The sequence below is a fragment of the Parambassis ranga genome, chromosome 18 (genome assembly GCF_900634625.1).
Source record: "Parambassis ranga chromosome 18, fParRan2.1, whole genome shotgun sequence".
Lineage (NCBI taxonomy): Eukaryota > Metazoa > Chordata > Actinopteri > Ambassidae > Parambassis > Parambassis ranga.
Window position 1 is genome coordinate 1,162,627 of NC_041038.1, and position 16,447 is coordinate 1,179,073.

At 39.4% G+C, this 16,447-nt stretch overlaps 1 protein-coding gene across 1 annotated transcript; it reads left to right on the forward strand.

Annotated features, from left to right (window-relative positions):
- The first annotated feature begins 227 nt into the window (after positions 1-227).
- On the forward strand, positions 228-12,751 carry htra3b (HtrA serine peptidase 3b). Its single transcript, XM_028429606.1, has 10 exons — positions 228-931; positions 5,467-5,566; positions 5,973-6,105; positions 6,566-6,655; positions 9,514-9,708; positions 9,831-9,863; positions 9,957-10,071; positions 10,153-10,210; positions 10,917-11,012; positions 11,136-12,751. Exons 1-10 carry the CDS (start codon positions 517-519, stop codon positions 11,302-11,304), a joined length of 1,404 nt encoding a protein of 467 aa, XP_028285407.1. The 5' UTR covers positions 228-516; the 3' UTR covers positions 11,305-12,751.
- The last annotated feature ends 3,696 nt before the right edge of the window (positions 12,752-16,447 follow it).

Genomic DNA, 16,447 nt, shown 5'->3' on the forward strand with positions numbered 1-16,447 from the left:
GAAAGGACCCAGAGCTATGCAGCTGTAGCCCTTGCTGTACAAGCACCTAGCATTTAATTTAGACCTGCCAGAAGTTGCCAGAAGTGAGCCTGTCTTTAAAATCTTATACGCGGCAGTGATGCTGCCAACATCCGACTCTGAGCTCCATCGCCACGCCTCCGGGAACTGTTCCACACATCTCCACCCTCTCTGTGACCTAGTATAAGGTTAGAATAGCTCATCCTGCCAGCAGAGTGGATGTTCACTTAGTCTGCTTAAAGAAAGGAAAGAAACAACATCAGCAGGTCTGAATACTTCTCCCGCATCTGGATAAAGCGCGCGTCTGGACGCACCATTACGCGCGGATGCAGGATCGCTTATTCTGATGTAGTCGTAGGAAGTCTGTTTTACTGTCTTTCTGACTGAATTTTGTGTGTGAAATCTGCAGAAAGTGATGATCAGTGTAGGATCAGAGAACATACCGGTCGCGTAATCTTCTCTTTGCCTCTCTGTAGTTTGTACCAGTTCACATCAAAAATGCAGATGTTATTGATCAGCACCGTGTTCCTTTACCTCAGCGAGTATGCCAGCACAGAGCCAAAATCCAAGTGTTCCACACGGTGCGATGTGAGTACCTGTCCGAGCCCCAGCTGTCCCAGCGGCTACGTACCTGACCGCTGCAACTGCTGCCTGGTGTGCGCTCAGGGGGAAGGAGATCCGTGCGGACGCAAGGACGACTTGCCGTGCGGGGATGGACTGGAGTGCGAACACCCAGCGGGTAAGCGCCTGTCCAAGGGCTTCTGTCAGTGTAAGTACAGCCAGGAAGTGTGCGGCAGCGACGGGAATACGTACGGTAACGTCTGCCAGCTGAAGGCCACCAGCAGGAAGGCTCTGCAACAGGGACTGCCAGGGGTCACCCAGATCCAGAAAGGACCGTGTGAGACCAGCACAGGTACGATTTACGCACTGGTGCTTTGGTATGGGTCAAGGAAACAGCATTTCAAAAATATTTTCCAACCGTAAAATATTTAAAAATAAAAAAAGAGCTCTTTAGATGACTGCAAATACAACTTAAATAAATGTAAAAATAAATAAATAATAATAATTAAATAAAAACAAAAGATATTTTTTCCACATCTGGCTTTAAGAATTCCATATGTGCTGAGGCTTGGATAAGCTAAATTCTATATGAAGTCGATATATCTTATTTATGGTTGAATACCATGTGGTATGATGAAAAGATAGACAGCCTTCTGTGTAAACAGAATTCAAAACCATAAACTGACCTGTCTCCATGTTCATTAGAGCCAGATTAATCTAGTTATGCTTTACTGCAGCAGTAAATAATGGTTAGAGGGCAGGTGCAGCTCTAACGTGCTGTAAAAGCAAACCAGAGGTCTTTAAGAGGTACACTGAGAATTAACCACACCTCCAGTTATAAAAAGGCTGTTATTCTGCCCTGCCTTAACACAACTTGGCCATGTGTTGTTTGGGGCACCGTCAGCTATGAAAATAAACCATTAGTCAGAGATTGTTCAGTGGAGCAGCCTGATAAATTATGTATAATAATAATAATAATAATAATAATAATAATAATAATAATAATAATAATAATAATAATAGAAAAGAATAGATTCAAGCATTTCCTTTGGGATTAATAAAGTTTTATCTTATCTTATCTTAATAATAATATCTAGAACAAATTTTTCACTTTTGTTTTGCTGAATGTTGTTTCACCTCTGTCTGACGACACCACACACCCCTTCTAAAATGTGCCATATCTGCCATTCTCTTCCAAAAGCTGATTGGTCAATATATATTTGTGATTTGTAAAAAATCTTGCAAGAACCCCAAATGAGATAAATCGTTCTGTTCCATGATTTGTGTTTTTCTAGAATCAATATTTGCAGCATCATACATGCAGGTTTTAAATTATTGATGATATGATGATGATATTGCATTCATATATGTATATGTTGTGGAATTAGGATGCACAAAGAACATAAAGATGGCCCCAAAACTGAAGCCTGAGGGAAACCATAATGACAGGAGAGAGAAATGATTGTTGTTTAGGACACAGAATTTACTTTTAGGAGGAGAATCAAACACTGCAGGGCCTATTTCTAAAAAGGCAGCATGGTTTATAGTGCTTTGCACTGAAACTGGTTTGCAGCTAACTCTCAGGAAACATGGGAAACAACTGATAGTTGCTAGTTGTTAGATAGAACTGAAGTTCTTCTCAGAATCTAATCTCCTCAAACAAGCAACATTTGGTCCAACTCACGAAATTATACTCAATGAGATTAAAGTTGCAGAAGCGTTCAGAACATCTGGGGACCTTATGGAAGATATTTTTGGCATTTGCACCACACAGCAGCTTTCACTGAATGAATGAAGGACTTTCTTGTAATCTGGTATCCAGTCCTCCTCAGACAATGCTTTGTAGTCCAGATTCAGACAGTTTGGTCTGCAGTGATTTTTTTCCATTTACTGCAGGGCCCGTCAAGATGAGCTGTTCCCATTCAGACTGACAATTCTGCTAGTAACTACTTGAGTAAAGACTAAAAACATCTTTGTCCTTATATGGTCATCTCTCTCATTAGTTATTGTGAGTACTGACATAGCCTCCTGATATGAATATGGTGACCTCTATGTTGACTAACACCAGAGAATTGTGTTTTGTTTTTGTATCTGTTTTTTTACAGTGTATCTAGGTTTGTGCATGTTTTCCATTTAATTCCTCACGTTTCAGCCCACAGTTCCCAACCCTTTATTAAACTACTGTCTCCATTCATACCTTAATGAGGACAAGAGTTAAAGTACCCCTTCAACAATTACCCTTCCTTCACTACACTAACCTTTTTCATCTGTTCATGCTAAATCTGTCAATGTGGAGCATGGTCATGGTTGGGGGGAAGTGTCTCATACAGACTGCAGCCAAACACATTACCACACTGTTCCAAACAAAGGTGCAGCATCCAGTCACTGTCCTCTGACTGCTGCCTGTAGTGTATTTCCTCTGATAAAGGATTGATCCAGGAAGAAACATTTAGCAGAACCTGGGTCATTTCAGAGGACCTTCTGGTGGCCAGTCAGGTCCTATGGGCCTGAAAAAAACTGTATGTGTTAGGCTGATCATATCTGCCTCACATGTTCTGCATCGTAGACAAGAGCCTTTATAGATCACCGTAACAGTCATTGAAAGTTAGAACTCACACATTATGTTTCATTTGTAAGCAGCATGATAAACAGACATCACCCAGAGGTTTCACAACAGCCATTTTGTCTATATTTGGAGGGTCCAACCATCCCATATGTTTAAAGGCATGGGGCACAAATGGGAGCTGAATAGGAAGTTATTGATGTCAGTTGGCACTCATCTGTCACTAAAAGTAGTAACACCTAATTATGTGTTTTGAAAAAAATGCTTGGACTAAGAGACCTTAGAATAAATAAATATCAATATAATTACAAGACTACAAAGGTGAGAGTACAGAGGGTTTGGAGCTAGTCAAAGTGTAGCTGAAGACAGAGGGATGCCTGGAACCTGGTAAGTCGTTCCACCAACACTGTGAGATGTTAGAAGTTAGCTTATGAGAGTGGGAGCAGCTTACCTATCATTTTGTAGGTAAGCTTAAGGGTGATCAATGGTAGCCAGTGGAGCTTATAGATACTAGAAAAGGTCATCAGTCAAGAGAGGAATCGATGGCATGAGTCTTAAGAGTAAGTTTCTAAGCCCTTCTCCTTTGTAGACTGACAGTTCCTTTGTTGCTCCTCTATTAAACCGTTGTTCTTCTCTGGCTAAAAGGCTCCTTGATGAAATAGCTTTCTTTGTTTTTTTTTCTTTTTACAACATTTATGGACATTAATGTATGGCTTTTTAAGATATCATTTTTTCCATGTAGAAAAAAATGACTGAATAACAGTGGTATTCTCAGACATAAATGAGTTGGTCATTTAGGGCAATTTTCCTCAATCTCACTGTAATCTAAAATGGCCATGACGGATGATTTAGCTCTCCACACAAAATCTGGGAGTTGCAGGTCAATCACCCAGATATTTTTAGTGTACCACGCCCTTTAGAATGTAATGCTCCGCTGACATGCTGTTTGTATGATTGTGGCAGAAGTAATCTGTTTCATCCATCAGCCTGTTGATCAGAGTTGATATGTATGTCTACAGCTTTTTATCTGAGCAGCTGCTGTCTCACTGCCATAATGTTTTGTGGATGTTTGCTTCTTGACCTTATGATGATTTATGCTGCAAGAACTGAATTGTCTGAATCCAAAAAATCCTCTGACTATCCTGTTAGGGTAATTAAGGTGTTATGGCATTCTATGTGGATGACAGCAGAAGCAAATAAGCACTTTGTTCCTCACAAAGATGGAAAAAGATTTTCTATTAGCACGCTAATTGCTTCTTTCAAAACTCCTCAGTGACCTGTTTTGCTTCCTCTTCAGCAATTTGAAGATTTTTAGGTTACCTTATGACAGATGGTGACTAATAGATGTTTCATCTAATTACATGCTAAGTTCATGCTAAGTCCTTTACAAACAGTTCCCTAGGACAACCTCCCATATTAGATCATATTGACCTCAGGTGGTTCTAGTGTTAAGACTTGAGCCCACTGGTTTAAAGTTTACATTCAACCTGTCATCAATTCTGATTGTAAAATGTGCTATATACCAGTAAATAAAAATTTATCCAAAAATTGAATTTTTGGATATCTTTCTAGTCTACATTTTGACTTGGCTCAGCAGTATTCAGGCAGCTGTACACAGCATGGAGCTCATTATTACTGGTTCAGCAGTGCAGGTTACAGCATGGCCATGGCAGATTAAACTCTATTTTCCAGTTGGACTGCCAAGTTTGTGCCATCATTTGGATTTGTTAATGTTATGGTAGTAAAACAGGGGGAATAAATGTCTTGACTTTACTTTATTGGCACATTGAACTGTTTTCCTAGCATACAGTCTTGTACAAAGGTTAGTACCCCCTATTTTAAATGTGTGTGTCTTAAGTCCCACCACAGTATTTCAACTGAGGTCTGGACTTTGACTAGACCATTCAAAACCTTGATTCTTTTATTTTTCAGTCATTCTGATGTAGATTAGCTGCTGTGCTTTGGATCATTGTTCTGTTGTATGACCCAGCTTTCACCAAGCTTTAACTGTCAGGCAGATGGTCTCACATTTGTCTCTAGAACACTCTGGTATACAGAGGGGTTCATGGTCCACTCAGTGACTGCAAGGTGTCCAGGTCCTGTGTCTGTAAAACAAGTCCAAATCATCTGCCTGCCTCTTACTCGTAGTTAGCTGGGATAGGCTTCAGCCCCCTATGACCCTGGGCTGGATATGGATAATGGTTGGATGATAATAAAATTGATTACTGTAACAATTAGCTAATGCCAGTCTGAACTGCAACTGTCTCTCAGATCAATTAATACTGACTAATTATTAAAACACACAATTCTTCGTGCCAGTATAGGTCCTTCACACACTGCCAGCCCTCGTTACAAGTTCAACTTTATAGCAGATGTGGTGGAGAAGATCGCCCCGGCTGTGGTCCACATTGAGCTCTTCCTCAGGTATGGACTGTGTGTGTGTGTATTCATATCATGTCATGCTCAGGGGACATAAAGACATAAGGCCCAGTTACAATGTGGGCATAAATAAAATAAATAATAATAATAATAATAAGGTTTCAATAGGGCTCTTGCACCATTCGGTACTCGGGCCCTAATTAATGAATTAATTCATTAATTAGTTAATTAAATGTGGGGGTGTGGACTTTAGTACCAGTAGGCTGCCAAGACTATAGATCAGAAACACCAACTTCTACAATTAAAAATAAATTGTTTAATGAAACAAGACTCCTCTTTTTTAAGAACTGTCCATATAAACTCATTTGCTGTCTCAGTCCTGGATTATAGCTAAAGGGACATTTGTATGAGTACAATCCACAATAAGTCAGTTTACTGTTGTTTTTCCCAGGCATCCTCTTTTTGGTCGCAACGTCCCTCTGTCCAGTGGATCTGGGTTTGTCATGTCAGAGAACGGACTGATTGTTACCAACGCCCATGTCGTCTCCAGCACCACACGCATGTCAGGTCAACAGCACCTGAAGGTACACTAAAATCAAATCATGTTTTTTTAGCCTTCATTAAAAAGTCTAAATAAAAAGAGCAAGTATTTAACTTTAACACCCAATATAAATAAAATCTGTTGAAATAAATGTGATATAGATAGTTGCATTGACTGTAAGTCAGCACTATAACATTTTGTGAAATCTTGAGAGTAAAGATGGGGTTAACATTGCCTAACTCCTGGCTACAACCACATACACTCTGAAAGGAAATCCTGTCCAGCCAGTGCAAGGAACAGTAAGACAGGTTACATACAATATATTTATATATATTGATTCTGTCTTCATGATGCCCAGTTTAACTGATTTTATTTGAAGCATTATTGAGCACATCTAGTTAGGAGGAATAATTTTTATTGCACAATGTACAGAAATTTTAGAATGTGTACATCTATACTGGAGATCAATTTAACACTAATTATTGATCATTTGTCTCCTTAAGGTCCAGATGCACAACAGTGATGTATATGAAGCCAGCATCAAAGACATTGACAAAAAGTCTGACATTGCTACCATCAAAATCAACCCACAGGTGAGTTCCTGGCACTGTAATACCTGAAAGCACGACACATGGTGGCAGCCTGGTGTGGTATCTGTATGTACATAAATACGTTTATTCAGCTGGCGAGAACCAAACAAACATGTTCTTTCATATTCATATGTTCAAATTTTTCTCCATTGCAGTGATTGACCAATCCAAATCAAGCTATATTTTAAATAACAAGTCTATATCTTATTTTATAAAGCACCTTTAACATTTGGCTCACTTTTCAGCTCCACTACAATGAACACTAATAATCATCCTACGCCAAGTACAACAATAAATATATGACTGGAATGTTACATTACCAGCCAATCACAACATGGCAAATGATGTATGATATGTGCTGTATAAGTGAGGAAATTGAAAACACTGTGACAGGAAGCTGCTTCAGGAGGAGGAGGGCTGGTGGTACATTACAGTAAGAGTCATCAGTGAAAGAGGAGAAGACCAGTGCAAGTAAACAACACAAAGGCCATACAAACATTTTATGAGATGACAAACATATGCTTGTTTAGCCTAAAGGAGATACATACAGCTGTTTTTGGTGGGAAACTCTGGATGTAAACAAAACTCCATGGGGTAACCTCCATCATTACTTCTCCTTCCGGTAAAAACTCCAGCAGAGAAATTAGGCTTTGGAAGGGCAGAGTCAGCACTGTGTGTCATGTATCTGGGTTCACAGTGGTGTTAACAGGGCGGGAAGCTGGACTGTAGTCAGGATCTAAGACTTCCCCTGCTGCGACACCAGATACTTGCAGATCTGCTCATAAATGCACAGCTGGAGTTGTGGCAGTTTAAGGAGGGCTGATTGTTGTCTCATTGATTTTATCATTTAACTTTTTGAACTGAAGGCTGAATTGAGTCCAGACAACATGTATTATTCAATTAGATGAGTCACAAACTAATCAGTCACCTATTCACTCTTACTTAAACACAACTCCAAGGTATTACATGATTACTTTGACAGTACTCTTCTATGCATAATTTCTTTGGTAGGTTGAAGGTCACGCGTGCCATTGTGGTACAGAGCCATACATTAAAATCCATTTTATCTGACAGTTTGTGTTTCTACTCACAACTATTAGCATGGGATTTGAGAAAATACCAATAGAACAAGAGCTGAAAAAGTCTGAAAATCTGTTAGGAAGTAGACCTGCTCCCTTTCCACATTTAAAGAAAAAGCCAGAAACCTGATCCGCCATCTGGTAAGAATGTCCCTTAAGGAGCCTCCCTTTAGTGTGCTATCAGGCATGGTCATCTGGACAGAGGCCCTGAGGCCAACCCTGGGGGACATAAGTTAGAGAAGATATGACAGAGTTGATTCAAAAATCAGATCTGACTTACATTGTATTTTTGTGTTTTTATCATAGACTCTGTAAAAATATAGACAAACCCCCTGTGAATCACCCACAGGTTTGTGAAAGCTGTGTGGGAGGTGCTGAATGTAGCACCTGACTACCTAAACTCCTGGTCAATTTTTATGGCCGTTACACTCCAAATGGAAATCCTCTACACGCCTATATTTTCACCTTATTCCACAGAAAAGTCTGGTTTGGTTAGTGGAATATTAGGGAATTTCACATGTAATAAATTACATTTGTGCTGGTTGGAACAATGCTTGGCCACACAATGTGTGTTTGCAGAGATGTGAAAATCTCAGTATCTGGTATCAGTTAATCCAAGGACCCTGCGTGACCAAAGGTTGACACGTCCACACCGAATACTGTGTGTTCTGGATTGGGACCAAGACAGGGCAGAGTGAGAGAAACACAATCCAAAACACTCCACCTGAAAGAAATCTTACACAGGAGTGTAGTTTCAGCCCTAACTCCCTAACTCACATCATCTGTCTGCTGAGCATCTGTTTTCACTCAGCTCCATTCGTTGACTCCCTTTAGCTTCACCTCCTTTACTCCACACATTCCCTTACTGTTTATTTGTGGACACTTTATTATCTTTCTACCTTTTTTGTACAGTATATGTTGTTATTATTAAGCCCTTCTCTCTCCCTTCCTATTCTTTCTCCATTTTGGATTTGTTAACATCCAATGAAGACATAAGAAGGCTTCACAATAATGGTTGGATAGGGACCACTGCATCAGTCCATTTCTCAGAACCTGGATCATACATAATTTTTGTTCTTTGCCTTTGCATATGTGTTGATGTAGAGGAGTGCTCTCCTGGAAACAGAGCAACGTGAGCTCAACTGTCTAAAGCACATGGACACATACATTAAAGGTTATCACAAATACTCTTTTTGGGGTTGACCTGTAGGTCAAACTAAGTCATGTTTTGTAGAAAGAGTTAAAATCCAGCTGATATAAGGTCAACTTTTGAGAGAAAAAACAACAACAAAGCAGACATGCTTCTTTTCATTGTGTTTGATTTTCTATTATGATCAATCAAATCTATTTGATTTCATATCTAGAGAAGCAAATGCAAATTAGATTTTTTAGCCAAAAAGAAAAAAAAACTTTTTTTGTTGGACACTTATCTTAATCTCAGCAACATACTGTGCTTAAAGATATTTGGAAATGTTCACAAACATCCAAGACTACCTCAACTCTTTTGCTGAATTGCTGAATTTAGCTGTCAGCTGTGTAAAAATCTCAATATATCAAAATATGCTTCTTTACTGCCCCAAATGACATCAGTCAGAAGAACTGCAGACCTGATGAGGTCACACTCCTTCACACTTCTAGTGAAGTCCATACCTCAAACAGGTTAGGGAAAGGCAGGAAGTTCCTGAAAGCCATAGAAATAAGTCGAATGTGTTTCCCTCAATTCTTCTTCCACCCTTTTAGCATGATTTTGTTGACTTACCGTGGCTGACTTTGTTCCCTCAGGTGAAGCTGCCTGTATTGTTTCTGGGTCACAGTGCAGATTTGAGGCCAGGGGAGTTCGTGGTTGCGATCGGCAGCCCATTCGCCCTCCAGAACACCGTCACCACTGGTATCGTCAGCACTGCTCAAAGAGATGGCAAGGAGCTCGGCCTCAGGGACTCTGACATGGACTATATCCAGACAGACGCTATTATCAATGTAAGAATATAATATGGCAGAAGAGCCAGTCTGACTGTTACTCAACTTTTTTTAGAGTGTAAAACTGTTAAATTGTAAAATGTTTTTGCAATATGTCAGTTTTTGTGTGCGCTTTTTCACAGTATGGTAATTCTGGAGGACCGCTTGTAAATTTGGTAAGCTTTTGTTTTCCTTTAAAAAAAAAAAAATCATCTCAATATGTGAAAATCTAAATGTGCTCTTAATCTGCTGTGTGTCTGTGATTTGAGGACGGAGAGGTGATCGGCATCAACACCCTGAAAGTTGCAGCAGGAATATCATTTGCCATTCCCTCAGACAGGATCACTCGCTTCCTCAATGATTCATTGGACAAGCACAGCAAAGGTGAATCTGACAAAGGTGTCACCAGCATGGGATTAAAGACAGTTGAGTTTTTTCAAGACAACTGACTGAACTTTCTTACAGATGTGAGGTCTATAAAGAAGCGTTTCATTGGTATCCGAATGCTGACTATTACACCAGCGTAAGTGAGAAGAATCCTAATTAGATAATGCTATACTGTTGGACTTTTTCATAGCACATCCTCCACTATAGGAGCATTTGATGCCTTTAACTGTGACCCCTGCAGGTTAAAAACTGATGCTAAAGGGCCACCTTTGGTCCACACTGTTTGTGTTTGTGTAGTGAGACCATGCACAGAACAAGTTAAATCACAGTAACAGATAAAACTTATCAACTTATCATTGTACTGTGAAGTCATGTGCAGTTCCAGATGTCATCTACTAAAATATTTGAGATCTTTAAATGCACATTGTTTACTGTTGTTTCTATATATCAATAATGCACAAATTTGCCAATGACACTGCTTTCCTTGTCTCAGTTTTAAAAATTTGCAAAGCATTTACAACAAGACTCCTCTTGATTTATACATTTGAGGGCTTATGCAATATTGTCACAAATTATCGCAAAATTATTTGTAATGATTCTTTATATATTTGTGATTGGTTCCAGATTACTCTTTATATACCTTTAAGTTGCAAAGTTCAGCAGTTGCAGTTGTAACTTTGTGTCCGGTAAAATAATGATCACTGCTAATGTGAAGTGGTATCAGCATGCTGATAATTCATCCATCTGTGGCACAATCATGTTTTGAAATAAAAAAAAATAAAGTGGTACATCAAATATTTGATAATTGAGTTAAAATATGCATCTTTGCTTGTGTGCTTCAGGTTAGTTGAAGAGCTAAAACAGCAGCACCCAGACTTTCCCAACATAACTAGTGGGATTTATGTTCATGAAGTTGTTCCTCACTCTCCTGCCCAAAAGTAAGTTAACTTTGTTTATTAATTATTTACAAAATAAAGGAGCGGTATAAAGATTGGTACTCATTTCTGAATGCAATAAACATTTGAGCTGATTGAGTGTCTGTACTGTTTGTCTGTCTCTAGAGGTGGTATCAAAGATGGTGACATTATTGTGAAACTGAACGGCAAACCTCTGATGACCACAGCTGACCTGCAGGCAGTGCTGCAGGAAGAGACAGCCCTGCTGCTTGAGGTCAGGAGGGACAATGACGACCTGCTCTTTAACATCGAACCTGATGTTATCATGCAGTAGATGATGGAAGCACAGCTGTGATTCACAGCCAGATTATTCTGAACAACTGTGTTGGATGGTGGAAATTCTGCACTGAAGCAGCTGGTTTCATCTTCTGATACTTTGGTGACTGGCTGGAAACTTGATCATATCAAAGTGAAATGAGCCCATGAATGACACCATGTCTGGATTTCAGGGATTTCCAACTGTGCCTGCACCAGGTTTTACATTGACAGATGCAAACATGTACTTCCCACAGACCTGCATAAACCCAGACCTTTTTAAAAGTTACTTGATTTTTTCTGTAGGCAGCACCTTAGGCAGCACCTTAGGGTACAAGTTTGTAGAACACCAACTGCTGAATAATGATTAGGCCCCAGGGATGTGTTACACCACAGCTGGATTCTCAGCAGATTCAAGCAGTTGAGAAGAAAAAGTATCTAACTGCAACTTGCTAGCATTCAACATTTTGTTGTGATTTATTTTCAGAATTCCTTTGTGTGATTGGTAGAAGGTCTTGATGGACAGTATTTTTTTTGTGTGGCCTACCAGATGATTCTGTGGAATAAATCATCTGGATCAACTTAATACAGGTGTGTGAATGTGGGCTAAATCATTGTTACCATTCATTTCATCAGCTGACATGATCACCTTTTCACTGGCTAAGCTCACTCTGAACGAGAGGGGTCAAGTTCAGATGTCCACCTGGTGAAGAAGGCACACTTCCTGCTGCAACACCTGCAGTGCTATAGTCTCTCATTAGAATACCTATAACTAGAACAACATTTTGAGAATACATGAGCACCATGTCTGTCAGACTGAGGATCCTCCCGAAACATCAGGAGGATGCAGCTTCTCTGACTCCCCTGCTGCCATCATGACCCCACCAGTCACAATGGACGTCACCTTTATCGAGTGTGTTTCACTCATATCATTTACTTCTCTGCTACAAATGTATCTGTCATATCAGAGAACTGACATATACAGTATACCTTGACAACTAATTTGCTGTAGAGTGTGAAGTGTAGTTGAATATTGGTTATGATTTGTATCTTGTGCTGACAGAAACTCACAACAGTGCATTCAGTCACTATTTTAAGCCAATATGAGGTAAAAAAGCAAACAAACCTATGAGCCAGCATTAGGTGCAGTAAAATAACTCAGCCTTCTCAGAATGCACAATAGACTTCAGTGTAATTTGAACATGGTGCATCTTTGCTTTATGATAAGCATGAACGCTGTAAGTTGTCACTTCATAGCCAATGTGAAGCGAGCGTGTTTAGTGAGTCTGATAGAATGAAGTGTTTTTATGAGTGTTTTTACATAGTCTCACCACTGCTGCTGTTATGACTCCCAGACCCATGCTTTCATCACATCATCAAAACCAAATGTTTACATCTGAGTTGCCAACAAAGCAATTTTCAGCATTATTCAGAAGTTTCCACCAAATAAAGTCTTCACAAACACATGGATTTGTTTTTTTTTTACAAGTGTCCTGACAGTATTATTCATTATTTCCTCACCCTCACCTTCAAATCTAGGTCAATGACTCATGGGACTTTTTTTGCAGGAAGCATTTAGGAGTTATTTGGCAGTGTAGTAGTACAATACCTGACTGTCTGGAAACAAGGCTGAGCTCTCCTCACAGCCAGCTATAAACATTCCTGAGGGGAAACAAGTCTGGAATGCAGGAAAAAAACACAAAGGAAACTGTTTTTGGGGTTTAGTGATAAAGTCACTGCAGACAGACCCAGATCATTTTAGGGCATAATCACTCTTTTCTACCTGGCTATTGACAGGTTAGAGTTTATTTTGTGGGCAGTCCCACACAGGGCTTTTTATATATTTCAATTAAGAAAACTTGAGACCAAGTTCAGGCAGTGAAAAACAGAAATTCTTTGCAAAACCATGTGAACTTTATCAGTTCTTTTTGGGTGCAATCACACACCACACATGGATTGATGATTCTGCTCTGAAGATGAAAACTACAGGAAATCTATGTAGTCATAAAATCATTTTGTATCAGTTGTGAACAGTGTCTGAAGGGCAATCCAGCCATACCCTGTATAAAGTCATTCCAGGCCTTCAGGTTGGAGTAAACCATGACCAAGGAAACAATAGAGGATTTGTTTAAACCTTCAAAGTCATGTGGAAGTGTTGGAAATTCCCTTCAAAGAGATTGAGGGCATGGTAAGGAAAAACGTGGATAGTACTATAAAATAGAAAGCAGCTGAAACTGGCTCCATTTATCTTCCCATGTGTGAACAACATGTAATTTTATTCACTGTGCCATTATTTATTTATCAAAACTGAAGCCAAAAAGAAAATACTCCCCTCTTCCTGCTTGCATAGGATTTAACTAGTTGAGCTGCAGTTCAACTAGTTAAATCAGCAGGTGTACAGACCTCTATAAAAACAGATGTTTGCTGCTCTGGAACATTCAACGACAAGAGAGAAAGTCAAGTTCAATGTTCTACAGTGGGGAAGATTATTCACAAGTGGAAAACATTCAAGACAGCTGTCAATCTTCATAGGAGTGGACGTCCCAGCAAATTCACCCCAAAATCAGAGAAATACAAAAAAAACCCCAAAAGCTACATGTCTGAGTCTACAGACCTCACTGAGCATGCTCAGTGTTAATGTGACAGCACAATTAGAAGACTGAACAAGTACAGTTTGTTTGAAGGGTTACCAGGAGAAGGACTCTTCTGTCTAAAAAGCTTGTGGAACAATGTCCTATGGACAAATGAGACCAAAGTGGAGCTGTCTGGTCTCACCACCATGTCTGCTGAAAACCAAACACAGCATTTCAGCAGGAACACCTCATACACACTGTCAAGCACAGTGGTGAAGGACTGATGATTTGGACTTGTTCACAGACACGGGACCCTGACACCTTGCAGTCATTGAGTGGACCATGAACTCTTCTGTATACCAGAGTGTTCTAGAGACAAATGTAAGACCTGTCTGACAGTTAAAGCTTGGTGGAAATTGAAATACTGTGGTGGGGATCTTCAGAGGTCTGTGCATAAGTGAACGTTCAAAACCTCAAAAACCTTGAAGAACTGTTGAATGAATCAATGTTGTGAAAAAGAATGGACCAAAGTTCCTCCATAATGATGTGAGACTGATAAAGTCATACAGGACTACTTCCAAGTTATTGCTGCTAAAAGTGGATCAACAAGATACTAAATAATGACGGTTACTTAGTGTTAAACTCTCTTTTCTTTTGGCTTTATTTTTTTAAATAAGTAATGGCACAGTAAAAAGGGTTATGTTTTGTTGTTCCTTAGAGGGTGGATTTACCTAATTCTAAGACCCACTATGATCAGATTTGTACACAAAAATCTTTTAATTAAAAAAGTGGGTGAACAAACATGACTCTATAGCCTACAGAGTACTGTAGAAGTTCTACTGTACCAGGTCTGCCTCAAATCAGCAGTGTGTTCAAAAATCAGACCTAAGCAGGGTTTTGCTTACAGCTGTACAGACAACAAACCCTTCAGTCACTGACTTCTGAACCTTTCCTCACACTTTAGCCTCTCTGTCTTGGAATTATTTTAGATTTAGCTTTAATAACTTGCTTGCTTGTGGAAAATAGATAGACATCTATAGATCTATTTTTGTTGTCGCACTAGCGGTGAATAACCTCCCTGTTTCCATTTGTATTTAATTAAAGACCATGTTATCCCTTTGGGTCTAAAAACACAGTTTTTTTTTTTCAATCTGAGGAGGGAGACATGGCTGTGCTGAGTCGTACTGTGGTGGCTTCAAGTCATTATGTGGGGATACAGTGACTATAAATGTAACATGCCAGAGAAATGAATGAGTGCTGCTTATGAGACCATGATGACAGGCTTTCACACTGGCTGCAGGTTGCTCTTGGCTTAGCTTGCTGTGAGCCAAACTCCAGGCCTCTGTTGAAAAACAGCTGAATTTGCATTTATCTGATAGCATAACTGGAACTTCGAAAAGATATTGGTGTGTATCTGTGTTGAGTTCCTAAGTTCAGTCGGTTTGGATGCTAACTTCAGTAAAGATACTAATGAATTTCAAATCGTCTGCATCTTTCTAAATTATGCTAACTTTTATCATGTTCTAGGACATTCTAATCTACCATAAATTGAGAGAGGTGGGGACAACCTAGTCGGTCTTTTTCAATTGCTAGTCATGGCTAAGACCAAGGAACGTAGTGAGGAAGCCTTCATCAACATCAAGAACATTGAGATCTATACAAAAGAAGAGTTCTAAATTCTAAATCTAAATGCCAGTGGAAATGTGCAAAACACGTCAACAAAAAGAGTTTGGCAGCTGTGACAGAAAATAATGGATCTGTCATTGATTATTGAGAAAGGGTATGAATAATTTTGGATATGATCCTTAAAAATGTGAATATTTAAGTAAGAACTCAACTCAAAACTTTGGCCAGGGTATGAATAATATGTGGCTTAACTGTAATCGAACCCCCCAAACCTGAAAGTGTGACAGTCTTACAATAAATAAAAAGAACTGTGTATTATTTATTGTTAATAGAGAAAAACAAGAACACCCAAAGTTAGTATTTAATCAGCATGCCACAGACACAGTACTGAGTCCTCACTGAGTGTGTGTGAGACTAGTGTCAGACACTAAATAATCTAAACTAAATCAGATTATCTGTCTCCTCCTAAACATTACTCAGAGTTTCACAATGGTGACTAGCTGTTGTGGTTGATGAAATATTAGAGTTGGCAGAGAGATAGACTTGGATTGAATGCTCTTTTATCCTTGCTTTTAAACATCCTCATGACCTACACCCAAAAATCTGCGCACGATCCAGCAGTCTCCCGGAATCAGTGTGAGTCTCCCCTCATACTTGGCCCCAGGCCTTCTATTCTGCCTCATTATTCATCAGCCTCTTCCTCCTCCTTTATTTCATTTGGTAAATTGTCACAACCTGTAATTTAGTGTTTGTGGGATGCCAGCTGATACCATAATTGGTGAAAGGTTTAGGTCTGTTGACAGATGATCTGTAAACTGGCAGTGCTCCAGATAAACTTAGAAAAGAAAGAGTCCATCTATCTGCATGAGTAAAGGACTAAAAGTGCACTTTAGTTACTTCACACACAGCATACTTCAGATATATATTTTCTTTAAACATCTACAAGGCATTTTAATTTAGTTG